Source organism: Malurus melanocephalus, unplaced genomic scaffold, assembly GCF_030028575.1.
Source record: "Malurus melanocephalus ecotype Western Australia unplaced genomic scaffold, MMel_1.1 scaffold_421, whole genome shotgun sequence".
Taxonomy (NCBI): Eukaryota; Metazoa; Chordata; class Aves; order Passeriformes; family Maluridae; genus Malurus; species Malurus melanocephalus.
This window is the reverse complement of record NW_026623653.1, coordinates 261,863-275,982: the sequence shown is the minus strand read 5'-3', so window position 1 is coordinate 275,982 and position 14,120 is coordinate 261,863. Positions and strand designations below refer to the sequence as shown.

At 41.5% G+C, this 14,120-nt stretch overlaps 1 protein-coding gene across 1 annotated transcript in view; it reads left to right on the top strand.

Annotated features, from left to right (window-relative positions):
• TBXAS1 (thromboxane A synthase 1) overlaps window positions 1-14,120 on the top strand; it is a 225,267-nt gene that overhangs the window by 126,930 nt on the left and 84,217 nt on the right. The window contains exons 6-9 of the mRNA XM_057379764.1: window positions 1,522-1,638; window positions 8,920-9,008; window positions 11,438-11,586; window positions 13,486-13,616. Of these exons, the coding sequence (XP_057235747.1) occupies window positions 1,522-1,638; window positions 8,920-9,008; window positions 11,438-11,586; window positions 13,486-13,616 (486 nt within the window). The remainder of the gene's footprint in view (window positions 1-1,521; window positions 1,639-8,919; window positions 9,009-11,437; window positions 11,587-13,485; window positions 13,617-14,120) is intronic.

The window sequence follows — 14,120 nt, the reverse complement described above, 5'->3', positions numbered from 1 at the left end:
GGCTTAAATTCAAAGTGGTCTTGATCAATTGAACAAATAGTTGCAAAGGGAATGATCATAGTTCAAAAAGCACGTGTTCTGGATGTGACTCTTGGAAAGAAACAGATTTAATGATAAAGGCTGTGATATAGCTTCTAGAGAATGATTATTCAAAAAAAACTCTGAAAGTTTCAGGGAACCACAAACCAGTACGTAAGTACAGCGTCATGCTGTGGTATGTGGTATTCCAGGGTAAATAAAGAGGAATATAGCTTGCAGAACATCTAGGGGAAAAAGTTCCTTCCTTGCCTGGAGTACCATAGGACTCACAGGAACTGTACCTGGGGAAAGAAATATCAATCAACAAGGCTATGCATAGGAACTGTAACAAAGCTGAACAAACAGTCCTACATAACATAACTGATAAGTGTGTATTGAGKGAACTGGTGTTATGTGGGGTAGATGGCAGCAATGTGCTAGTGGTTATTACAGCCTTTTGTTAGTATGGGATGCATTCCCCCCTGTGCAAAGATGGGGAGAACAACCTGGTTTCTGTGCCTGTGACAGCACRAGACTGAAGTTCCAGCAAAAGAGAGAGCTTGAGCTACCATGGTAAAAGTAGAACAACTCTGGAAGAGTTTGAGTTGGGAGGTTATTGAATCTCTGTTATTGGAGGCCTTCAGGACCAATTAGGAAACATCTTCTGACATAACATAAGTTGTAATATTTTCTGCTGTGAGGCTGGACATCTTCTGATGGTTTTTCCAGGCAGAAGTGTATTGTTTTCTGATGTGCTTKCTCTTTTGTCTTTTATATCCTTTTACTTCTTGGTGAATAACACTGTTCTCTGGACAGGAATTTCTTAGATGGTGGAGGAAATGAAAATTCAGTAAATTCACAGTAGTGAAGGTAATWCAGTAAATTCATGGTGCAGTGCTTTAAACTACTATATTTGACCAACTGCTGCAGCTGGAAGTGTCATAGGCCACAACTTCTTAGGGAGAGTGTTCCTTACACATAGAATAAGGACTGGGACTTGCATTCCAATCAACATATTTTCTGAAGACTTTTAAAATGCATGTAACAGTCTGACATACCAGCTGTCACCAGAAATTGTGTCCCCCACCAACACCGGCATGCGGTGCRTTGGCACTCGTGTCACATGGGGAGGGAGTGTTGACAAGTCCTTTTGCTATCACCTTCGAAAGAGAGAGAAGAAGCCAGGGTTCAGTGAAGGCGATCCCAGGAGAGCACCAGGAACATCAGAACCAGAGCAGTCTGAGAAAGGTGTTACTGGGCAGGTCCAAGACTTTTACAAGCCCAAAAGAAAATGAGTGCAGCAAAAGTGAAATTTTCTCCAGCCACATCCATATTTAGCTTGGTGTTTAGGACTGATTTGAACCTCTCTTCRTGGGACAGCAGTGCAATGCCATTCCTGAGCAATCTTCCCAAGTTCCAGAATCTTGAGTAGCTCRAGTTGTATTTGAGTTAAAATTGAATTATGTTTTCTTTTGAAAACATTATGTTTTCTTTCTTTTTTAGAAGCCGAAGTTGATTTCCAAGCCAATGCTTGATAGCATCCTTTGTCTTCGTGATGACAGATGGAAGTACGTGCGGAGCCTCCTGACCCCAGCCTTCAGCGATACCAAACTGAAAGAGGTAAGGTGTAGACATTGCTGCTTTCATCATTTGGAAGACTTGTGCAGGCATCTGCTTTATGTAGGTCCRTATTAAGGAGAGGTAAAAGCTGCTACTTTGTGTTGCCTTCTTTAGACCTGAAAAGCACATGTAACAGAGCTTCTGTACGGCGTGGTTCAGGTGATAGATTGGTGAAAATCAGAAGAGCTCATCTGAGGATAGGATCTTCTGTCTTCCTGCATTTAAGTCACTTTGTCSATGAAAGTGTAGCATGCTCAAGAAGGATCCTTGCCCCTTCCTCTCCCCTGCCCTGGTAGGAGTAAGCTGAAGTCCAGGAAAGGTTATTGCTCCCAGTTGGAGCATAGCTCTTCTTGATGTGCAGAGTCAGCAACTCCTGTGTTAACACAGGAACTGCTGTCAGTCTGTTTTCATTTCTGCATCTCCTTCCCCTTCCCTCCTCCTTTTATTCTTTAATCCTTTCATATAATAAAATAAGTCACTGGAACAGAATGTCATTGCCAGATAAATACCTCTGACTGAAAATAAATGTCTCTGTGCTGACCTGCCGCTAATTTCCTGTAAATGTATCAGCATTTGCTCAGCCATGGGAACCCATTACCCAGTAACAAAGTCCTGTTGCAGTGACACGATATCTCTTAATTAAACCTAGATAAATGATTGACTGGCCAAAGTCTTCTTTCAAGGAAAAATACAAAAACCAACCCCGCAACAAAAAAAAAATCACCTCTTCCTGTATATATTTTACTCTGAAAGGGAATCATGCCTCACTCCRGTGCCCAGTCCTGGGTTGTAAAATTTTCCACTGGGCAGACACTTGTGTTGTTTTGACATGCCGCTGTCGAAATCCACAGTAACATCTAAATGTGTCTGGCTCTCCCAGCTCTATAGACAGCGGTCGCTTAGCAACGCCGGCTGTCACCTCCTTATTATGGTAAATTCTAATTGGCCGCGAGCCTGCCGGAGATGCTGATTAATCACGACTGACAATGCCATTGGTTATGCGCCCTGACATTTGCTCTGTCACCGACTCCATCACGAAATTTCASCAAGGCGAGGGTGTTTAAATATGCAAGCGATTAGTTGCACATGGCACGGCGGGGAGAGGAGAGTTTTGCATTTTCCTGGTGGAAATTAATCTGCCTTTCTGCAGATCATCGGCTCCGCGCTCGCGGACTAACAAAAGATAACGCCGCGCTCCCCTCGATTTGTSGAGAGCAGCCTCTGCCGGCACCAGCCAGGCAGGCTCAGCTGAGCCTGGGGGATCCTGCTTTGGGGTTAGGCACGGCTTTGCAGGGTCTGRCTGACCAAACCAGGCCGGGAGGAGAAGTCACGGCACTCCCTTTGCACGGCTTGGTGCTGGAGCTGGAATGCAGGGATGGTGGTAGGAGGGAAAATGAAGAGCTGCCCAGTGCCTGGTAGCTGTCTTGCATGCAAAGATTGAGATCTTTATTTTTAGCCTGATAATCAGCTTTGCCCATGCTGCCTCTTCCAAGCTCTGTGGAAGGTGTGTAACTGTGCATGGGCTTAGGGTGACCTGGAAATTGTCATTTTCTGCTCCCATTCTACAGCAAGTGGGAAAAAGGATTGGGGCAGGTCCCTCTGAGAGGCTCCACTTTACTTTTCTCTCCCATGCCTTCASCAGAAGTCCTTCCATCTCTGCACAGACAGGCACTTGCAGTAAGTGAGATTAAGAACYGCTGTTGAATGGATGTGCTCCTCAGCCTTGCATTTCATTTTCTATCCTAATACATTAGCAATCCTGGGATTTGAAGTTAATGCAACTTAAGTCCTTGCCCATGTGCTTTTCCTGCTGTTGCTTAATTTAGAAGCCATACCAACGCTTCTCAAAGGAAATCAATGCTCATTAATTATGATCTCACTTTTAAACTCTCCCATATTTGGTACTCTCTCAGCAGTATGGAAACAAAAATACCATGTTCTAGTATTGGCCATACTACAGAGTATTCAGCATTATCTGCAAGACATCCTGTTTATAATAAGCCCTTCCTCTCWACTTTGAGTTACAAACACAAATTTGGTACTAATTTATTGCATAAGAACRTAGATATGCTATTTTATACATATTTATAAATATTACTAGGACATYCCTTATTTCATCTTCCAAGATATTAATTCCTCTGACAAAATCACACTCCAAAGTCTTCCTCTCTGTCCATTCTGGATGTCTGCCTTACGTTTGTTCCTCTGTGCAAACTCTCCAGTGACTCTGGAGAGACTGCAGATCCCACGAGTGTCTTTGGAGAGTGGCTCCCYTTGAGTGCTGCAGCCCCTAGTGCCACTCCAAACATCGCCTGGCTGGATGCTCTGAGAGAATTGGGAGCTATTAGCCTGTGACAGAGCAATAAATGTTAACAACTGCTTGTGCTCCCCATAGCAATCACTTCAGATGAACGATGCACCAGGGGATGGAGACTTCAGCGTAGGTTCCTGATATCTCCATCTCAGAAGCACAAGAAAGGACAGTTTCAGGGCTAGCAAGGAGAAGCTGGTCATCTATTCTGGCCTGGCTGCTGGAGGACAAGACCCAAGACAGAGCTACTGTGWGTTGCTAAGATTTAATCTGCAATGCCCCACAGAGGCACTTGTGGCTGTGGGCAGAGGCGAGCTTTGTCCCTGTCACTCCAAAGAAGGGGTGTAATATAACTGAGAAGTTCACTGAACTTGAGGAACTTCCCCACAGTTTGGCAAATACCTCCAACAGCCAGCCAGCAAAAGATGAAAAGTTGATTCCAGAAATTTTGAATTTTTTGAAGTTACAGGAATGAACTGAAACTAGAGGTTGTAGAGTTCTTGGGTGGCTAATATAGTGATTTCTGCATGTCTGCAGAGAGTTGTTTCGKTAATATTTTTCAAGAGTTTCTGACATCTTCTTCAGCTTTCTCTCTCTCCCTTTTCTCAATTTATCTTTAGAAGCTGTTTCCCTGTTGCTTTTATGGATTTCTGTGTATTGGTGTTCTCCCTTTTTAATTTTCTTTTGCTAACAAGCATGTAAAGATCAGTAAAGGAATCCATGTTTGGCTCTGGATAACTATAAACACAAATACAATGTGCWTAGTGGTGGTGAGCACAGCATAAAGCAACAGATTTGTAAGCTTGATCCTGCAGTAATATTGGGCAGCATCCCACGTGAGATGCCACTGGAATTGGTGGCAGAACTAATAATAAGCTCTTTCCARTAAGATTCCTGAATGATCCTCACGCTGCTATTGCTATGGGAGCGCTAGGAATGAGAAATGAGAGACAGGAGGCAGGAAACCCAAGAAATGTCACTTCCAGCTCTGCCATTGACTGCCTGTGGGTGATCTGACAGAAGCTACTTAAATTCTCTGCACGTGAAACAACTTTTATCTGTTAAGTGGGAACAATACCAATCACTGAAAGTTGATCCAAGATGTAATTAATGAGGAACTGGTGAATTATAATACCTAGAGGCTCTTAAGTAACAGAAACATTTCCCAGTGTTCCTGTCATGCTCTCCTCAGCTGTTATGTATTGAAACAAGCTGACATGTTAGTGATCTTGCTGTACCAATCTTGATTCCCTATTTAGTATTTCTTATTTTGTTCCTCTTCTTTTTGCTGTGGTGCCTGTGATGATCCTGCAGTTCTGGACCCCTTGTCAGACTTGATAAATAGCTTTACTCTCTTTTACAGCCAACACCAGCAGAAAACCTATTGATTTTTATTTATTCTGATGGTGCTGCAGTAGTCTTGTCATCTCCTATCAGTATGCCGAGGATCCTTTCCTCCATTTACAAACYATTTAAACAAAACAGAACACAAAAATTAAAGAAGAGAGCATAGCTTAATGTAGCATTGTCCTAAGTAACCTGTAAAGTGGAGTTTGTGTTGAGGCATTTCCTTCAAACAAAGGGAGACACAAAGCAGAACTTGAAATGGCATGGCAGAGCAGTGCAGAAAAATCCTCTGGTGTCACTCTCAGGCATGTAGATCTTTCRTGTCCCACTRGGACATAAGATCTGGCAGCYCAACCATTAAGGTTYCCTTGATTTGCTCTTTGTGTGCATKGGTCAAAGGCAYTTTGGSWRTGTCTCTGGAARYTGCAGTTGTTGCTGGACAAAGCAAGTGTGCTCACCTAAGGCAAGGCAAACCACTAATGATTGAAATGTGCATAATCTTGAGCCACAGGCCAATGTCTTTGTTGAGTTGCACGCTTTGGTAAGTTGTGCCCAGGAATAGCAGGGCTCCACTGTCAGGTGATGGAAGCAAATCCTCTCACACAACACCTCTCTGACACTCTGCTCTTTTTCTGCTTTTATTCAGGGACTTGAAATGTGGAAGAGAAGCAATTCCTGTGTTAGGGATGTATTCTTTTCCCTTCTCATTCCTTTCTATTTCATAACATTTGTGGGACAAGAGGCCCAGCACAACTTCTGTGTGCTGTATGTGAACAGTAAGGTCTCCAGTGTGTCTGTCTACTGTGAATATGATCCAGCCTTCTAGTTTTCCATTTGGATGCTAATAATAAGGGGAATAATAACACTGATGAATACTGAGGGCCACATCTAACTAGAGGAACGTGCCCCTAATGCCTTTGAATGGTGMAAACGTCCCCATGCACTGTGCATACGCAGAATCAGAAGCTAATTGTGGTTATGTGCCAAATAGCATATTGGCAGGATTTATACAGCAAAGCCCCTGGCATCATGAAAACCCTAACCCCAAATGCTCTTCTTTGGCAAAAAAGAAAGAAATTTGGACTCTGGGCTACTCTTGCTATTAGATAACTGTCAGATCAAATATTTACAGGGACCATATTGTTTAGATTTTTCTTCATCCTGTTACTCTCAGCCAATCTGAACACAGAGCAGCTGGGATTTGTTTACCCACTAAGAGCTGAATCTCAGGCAGGTTATGCAGGTTTTATATTCTGACTGGCAAATGGGAATGTATGGGAAGTCACTGATACCCAAGGCAGTGTAGATCAACGTGTCTGTTTCTGTGCCAGTTTCCAATGTTCRGTATAGTTCACCTCCCCCGACACTACTTTATTTTTCTTGACAGGAGGACAAAGATTTTGAGGTGTTATGAGRCTTGAAAATGTTTCAGTCTGCAGTCTTTGTAGTTCTCAGTTTTGGACTAATTCATGTCCCCCAGGGGAAAAAAAAACCCAAACCCAACCTAGGATTCTGGAATAGATATTCCCTGTAGTTTTCATATACAAATAATTGTTTTATTGGCCTGACTGTCCTATCATGCTAACGGTAAATCAAATCCATGTGCCCCCCTCCCTGTTTTCCTGGTTAGATTTACTAATAAAAATACCTTATGGCTGGGAATGAATTGCAGCAGTATTTTGAAAGCTGGTGGAWTGTGCAAAGTGCAGAGGTGCTGTGGGATGCCCTGGCCAGACGTACGTGCCCCTGACATCTCTGCCAGCTGTTGAAAAGTGATAGCARCCAGCTGGCTGGTTACAGGTCTGGTGATGTGATGAAGAATAGAAGTGAAAATAAGGCAATAAAAGGAAAATCTGAAATGATCACCATCTGTTTTGGAAACATCATACCTGTTAAAAAAAGGACTTTTATTTACTTCTCCTTGGCTGGTTCAGTTCATTGTGGGGGTTGGATTATAAAATATTTCACCTTGGGTCAATCTGCTGCACAGAAAGGTATTAATTTGGTTTGAACCATTTGAGAAGAAGCTTGCTGCAGGGGACCTTCTCTGGAAAGGCAAAAGGGGAAGAAGACTGTCACATAGTGTGATGTGCATCTCCCAAAAATGTAACAGCTGCTTTTACTGAACACTAACCCAGCATCAGAATTGTCTTATGAGGCTATGGCAAAGCCCAAATCAACCCAGCTTTGCGGTGCAATTTCTCCCATAAAGGCATGGGACCTCGAGAGCAGCTAGACACATTCTTGACTCAGGCTTCTGCCTTCACAAAACATATTGGATGCTCCTGCGCTGGCCTTTTGACTGCGGAGAGTCTTGCCCATGTGTTAAGATGGCAACGTGCCTGTGCACAAAGTGTTATGCCAGTTTCACAGAGGTAGAAGTGCCAAGCAAAATGGACTTGGCTGGGCAGGCTGCAAAGCTCTCGCAGTGTGCTGYGAGGCTGCAGTAAGTCTTTTTTGGTAACAAGAATGTCAGAGGAGTRGGATGAGTCTGTTCTCGTGTTTGTTGATATCCGTGTGCTGAAGGAGGTGATTTAGGAAGGAAGGGYGAGTTGCTGTGTGTGCATTGCTGATGCCTGGTGTAGTTGTTGAGGCAAAACTGGTATTAAGTTGTGGCCTGCTCCTGGCAGTCTGTATGGGAAAGAGCCATAGGACATAATTCCTTTAGGTTCACGGCTGGATTGGTGCTACACCCTTCCTCTGCCCTGCTGCTTGGTGCAGCCAGGGAAGTGTCTGATTCCTCTCCTATGTGGGAAACTAAAGAGACAGAAAGAGAAGCTTTAATGAGGCCTTGATGTTTGCCTGTGCTCTGGTTTCCATGAACCCTCAGTCACTATTTCATTTTTGGCTACAGGCAGGCTGGGGTAAGTCTACCTGACCAGCATGTGTCAGTGACTGGAAAGAACCTTTAGAGGAATAAATTCACATGAATGTCCATTCAGTGGTATCACCACTTCAGAAAAGCCTTTCCTTGTGTACCTGTAGCACTTTGCCCTCAGCAGCTTATAGTGGTATCCAGAGTGTTCTCTAGTGTATGCATTAAAGTCCCTCAAACTGAGATRCAGCAGGGTAGAAGTGCTGGGGCTCTGATGCCAGTGCCTTTATAGGACTTTGGAAAACACCATTCTTTCTGACCTGGAGCATTTCTAACTTAAACAGATCATGAAGTCATCGTTTCATTGTTTGTAATGGTTAAAAAGAGAGGGGCTTTGTTTTGCCTGATAACTCTGTGAATGTAACCATAGTGGGGCAAGAACCATCAGTCAGGTAAGTGACGCTACCTCTTGTATTTAGAGGTACAATATATAAATTTATATACAATATAAATATATAATATTTATACATAAATATAAATAAAAATATACAATTTATATACAATAAATACCTCTTGTATTTATCCCAAAGCTGGAGAAGGGCATCCCTGCAATGTGTAAGTTTATTTTTAGCAAAAAGTGTCAATATTTTCTCTTACCTGTGCATAAGTGCCTAAGAACACCTGCAGAGGAACCTAAGAGCTCTATCCCATTTGTCAGATAAAAGTGATTTAGAATTATTATTTTTGTTTGGGTTTTTTTTCCCTTAACATTTGAATGGTTTTTACATTTCAATATGTTCCCTTCTAGATGACTCCWCTGATAAACCAGGCCTGTGACACCCTGCTGTGTAACTTGAAAGYCTACGCAGATTCTGGCAAAGCTTTTGATATCCAGAGGTATGTTCAACATGCCAAAAATTAGTAGCAGATTAAAACAACTAAAGAAGTCAGTAGCAGAAGTTATTCTAAATTCACAACATACTATATAAAAGATTTTTTTCTTCTCTCACTTTTAAAAGTGGAGATCATAGTTTAATAGAGGTGTGTGTGATGAATGCCTTTTCTTCCTGGGGACAGCCATTGCATACTTGAAAAGTGATTTTGGTAAAGCATCTAATGTATTTCTGGCAGTTATTTAATGAAGTTTTAACAGCTGGAAGCACAAAGGAAGGCTGCATCAGTCCCTGTCCAGTCTGTTCTCTACAGCCTGCCAATGATGTACAAATATAAGAATTGATCTAGTATCAAATATATCTAGTCTGTCACTGTTTTGCTTTTTTTTCTTGTGTGAGGTTTTTTTGAGCACTTAATCATTCTTACCCCATTCTTCATCRCCCCCTCTCATGGTACACTAGCTTTTTGTGAAACAATAGGATCAGCATTCCAGATAAGTGACATTTTAATATTTCCCATATTGTGCTTTCTCTTATTTGTTATGCATTTAATATCCTATTATCTTTTTTGTTGCTCTTTCATCAGAGATCTTCAYTGAACTGTTCACAACACTGTCTAGTCCCTTCTCTGAGTGGATGCATTTCCTCTGAGACCCTGGGTAGTGGTTCAAATGCATTATTTCTAATAGCACTATTTTTGCTTCCTTTTGCTTACACTTCATTTACTGGGTTGATCAGGCCCCTCTGAAGTTCTTCATGACTTTTCCCAAACTGAAGCAGCATGAATAATTTTGTTTCATCAGAAGAGATGGATATTTAGCCACAATGTATTCATGTTTTTTCAAGTGCATGTGCACGTGCACATGTGAGTGTATGCACAGCGATCTCTTTATTAAAAGCTGAGGAGATGCTATGAAATCTCAAGATACATTATACTAGCCCAGTGCTGTGATAAAAATTGACCTTTTCAGTTCTTCCAGACTTTYCCCTTTTTTCCACTTGTCCTTTGTCTTTGACTGGTCTTTCAGCTGTTGATCAGTTATAGAGTTTCACCTTTCAAGAGACACGTTGGAAAAGACCATTTCAAAGTAGAAATGAATGATGTTGACCATCTCGGAACATGATCTTCCAGTTGTTTTACCATACTACCATTTCAGCAGGTTTGACATATTTATAAATGTGATTCTTGTTCCACTGCAGTTTCACAGAATTGTCTTGGGAACTGGTTTTTGTAYGTATAAAACACTATCTGTAACCTTCTGTGACCTTAGTTGTCTTTAGATGTTTTGTGCTTTGCCAATAATTTGGCAAAATTTAGTTTTTAAGACTTTTTTTTTAGTACCTTGGAGAAGTGCTTCTGAAATTATTGTTTTACAGCAATTCCCCTTCTTTTAACATTTTTACTTCTAATAATGTGGGGTTTTTTTTTTTTGTACATGTGTGTCTGTATTTTAAAGAGTTGAAGATCAAAAATTACTTAGTTTGCAGTATTGTTGTTATCTTTCAAATCTGCTCTGGTGTGATCAGAACGACAACTCCCAAAGATCATAGTTTAGAACTCCTGCTTTACATAGTATATGCAGAATATAATGGTCCTGACTCCTGTCCTTCTTTTCACACATGCTCACTCAGGTTACAACACCAGAAATTGATATTAGCCTTTTGTAAAGATCATGGAAGCACAATCATTGCAGACTTTTAGCACAGATGAGAAGAATCTAATTCCAAGGATATTTTACATTCTCAGTCCACTTACTCAAAACTAAATAGAGYTGCTAAAGCCCAGTAGGATAATAAAGCTGGTAAGACAACTGGATGGGTGGTCAGATAGGCAGGGAGCAAATCTGTAAGTTCTGAAGTTTCTAGATCATGGTCCACAGATCATTTGTAGTTCTCAAAGCACTTGCTGCTGATACAGAGATACAGATGGTGTCAGTTCTTCTTGGTTTTATCCACAGAGTTACATTACAAAGGAGGAGGAAATCCTTAAGCGCCTTAATTTTATTTAAGAACCTCTTGTCTCTGAGAGTTTAGACTGGACTGGGAGTAGGTGAGGTTTTTGCAGTTTAAAATGAGAAAGGAGTGGTCTCATTTATTAGGATGCATACTAAGAAACTGCTTGTGAATTTCTGATGTGTTGCATTTGATTTCTAGATAATCGCAAATTAAATAGTTTCAAATAAATTTTTAGTGGAATTACTGAGCTGTATGAAAATCTGTTCGCTTTGTAGGTATAGAGAAGGTGATCATTATCAAGCATCAGYATTTGTCAGAATGATGGAAACATCTCTTGTTGGCAAAGCTCAAATGTAAAAGCAAAAAGAAACACGGTGGCAAAAATTAATGCTATRTGATGTTTGTAGAAGCCAGATATTAATATTAATGGATATGTGATTTGTAGATAATGATTTATCGTTCTTCATTTAAATGCAGGTGTTACAAATGCTTTACCTTGGATGTYGTTGGTAGCGTAGCTTTTGGAATTGAGGTGGATTCTCAGAAGAATCCTGATGACCCCTTTGTGAAGAATTGCARAACATTCTTTGAAAGGTCTTTGTTTAAGCCTCTTCTCATTCTGATCCGTGAGTATAGCTTACCTTTCTCTACTTCCATGTGGTAATTTCCTAAAAGTCATTCTCAAATTACAAAACACGCCGAAGTCAGAGAGGAAGTTTTGTCGCTGATGTTATTTCAGAGGTGTTCAAAATGCAACCTACAGGCCAATTCTACCCTTGAGATTTCTACCATATGCTCTGCAGGTCTTGTCACCATTAATGAAACTTACCCCAGAAACTGAGAGACCAGGGCCACACTGCTCCAGGGTCATCTGAGAGGAAAGTTTCTGTGTCCTGCAGTTTCTACATTTGTTTTACTGCACTTCTCACTARAACAGAGTAACTGCCCTTTGTAACYAAAGCATAAGGTTTTTGTGCACTTGGTTTGCTTAGCAGAGATTGAAATCCCATCCATTAACAATCCAGTAAAGAAAAGAAGTGGAGGAGCATAAACAGATGTTTTCTGGACAGTGGCAGCAGCGTGACTGATGGCTCTAAAGGACAAAGATGAGAMATGTCATGAAGAGAATGCATTTATTTTCAGGTGAATAGTTAGATATGTTCTAGCTCATGATAGCTAAGGCTTCATGGTGGTGATGGTCTTGTTAATTCAAGACAGAATTATTCAAGAACAGCTAAGGAGGCCACAGCATAATCAAGGCTTTTGAGGTTTTATCACCTTGTTATCTAGAGCTGCACACAGTGGTATCAGGTGGCAGAGTGGCAAAGTTTCCTGTGCCCATCTGATCCYGCTGGCATTACAGATTGCACCTGTACTCGCAGTGCATCAACTGTTTCCTCTTGGAGCTGTGCATCCAAATTGCCCTGGGGTTAATGTTTAACCTGATTGCAAGATGTGATTTGTTACCAGTTTCTTAAGGGACAGAAATGTGGCCCTATATATCTAAGAACGTGTCCTTCATTGAAGTGAGTTTCTGTAGGGTTTGGGGTTGGATTCCTTGGTTCCTTTCTTTCTGCTTGTTCATTAATGTGGTCTGAATTTTCACAAAGTAGTTGTCCTGCTGGTGGGACAGGGTTTTTGCAATGATTGATTTGTTGGTCTTAAGTTATAAATAAGTTAATGAGGGGGTTATTAAGGATGCAAGACTTCACTCAGGTTTCTAGTTCCTGACTGTAAAAGCCAAAGACTGGAGACCATCCTTGTGATAATATCCCACTTCTAGAGCCTGTTTAGAGAAGCAGAATAAAAAGAATTATAGAATAGTCTGTGTTGGAAGGGATTTTAAAAATAATCTAGTCCAATACCTGGCAGTGAGCATGGACATCTTCCACTGGGTCAGTTTGCTCAGAGGTCTGTCCATCCTGGCCGTGAATGTTTCCAGGGATGGCGCAACCACCTCTCTGAGCAACCTGTGCCAGTGTTTCACCAGCTTCATTGTGAAAAACTTCTTCCTTATATCTAAACTGAATTGGCCTTATTTTAGTTTAGAACCCATAGCCTTGGTCCAAGAGCCCCATTCTTCCTATAGGTCCCCAATGCTGGAGAACTGTAAACGAGAATAAATCCTACATGGTTTCGTGAGTTGGTGCCACAAGATGCTAGGCCAGTTCAAGGTTCCCCACCTTCTCTGTGGAATTGTTTGAGTGGGCAGGGGAAATAATACTCCCCTCTGTGGTGGTGGCTCTGTGGCAGCAGAAAACTGAACCAAAATCCTGAGGCGTTGTGGAGACAAGCTTGRAAGGCATCAGGGGAGAGAGTCTGGCAAGAGAGTCCTGGCCAGTGTGACATTTCCAGCTGGAAATCCTTTACCAGCCTATGGGGGTGGAAGAAGAAGAGAGGAAAAATCAGTTTTCACAAAAAGAACACATCCCTTTTGATGAGTTTTATCACATTAATGAACGTGGGGGGCTATTGCATGCTTTCACAGTCTGATTCAATGTTTTCTTCTTTAAAAACTCTTACAGTTTCTTTCCCGTTCATAATGATCCCATTGCTACGCATTTTTCCCAGCAAGAAACAAAAGGAACTGAATGGATTTTTTATCCAAACCATAAAAAATGCGATTGTCTACAGACACCAGCAAGATGCAGCTGAGGTAAGGCTATTTTCTGTGATAAATATATGATAAGCAAATGTTTTGAGGCAAAATGGAAGTGGCATAAACCTCAGTTTAAAAATCAAACTCAGTCTGAACATTCAAAGTGTTTTAGTGAAGATTTGATTAATTTTTAAGCTTTATGTACCATCAGGCAGAGTTGTTAACACATTACAAGATTGCTTTTYTTAGTATTTCTGTTCAAGTCAGGATGCAGCAAAGTTGCATCTGGGATGACTTTTCAAATCTCTRGACCCAGAAGGAAGGATTCAGCTTGTGGAATCTTCCCTCATCTTAARATCAGGTGTCATGTCTGCACTACTTTTCCTTAGGGACCAGAATAAAAGAAGCCCCCACTGAATGTTTTGACCCAGTTACTCCCTAAGAGCTGAGGCCAGTTTTATGAGTCCTGTGACAGTTCCCTTCCCTTCCCTTCCCTTCCCTTCCCTTCCCTTCCCTTCCCTTCCCTTCCCTTCCCTTCCCTTCCCTTCCCTTCCCTTCCCT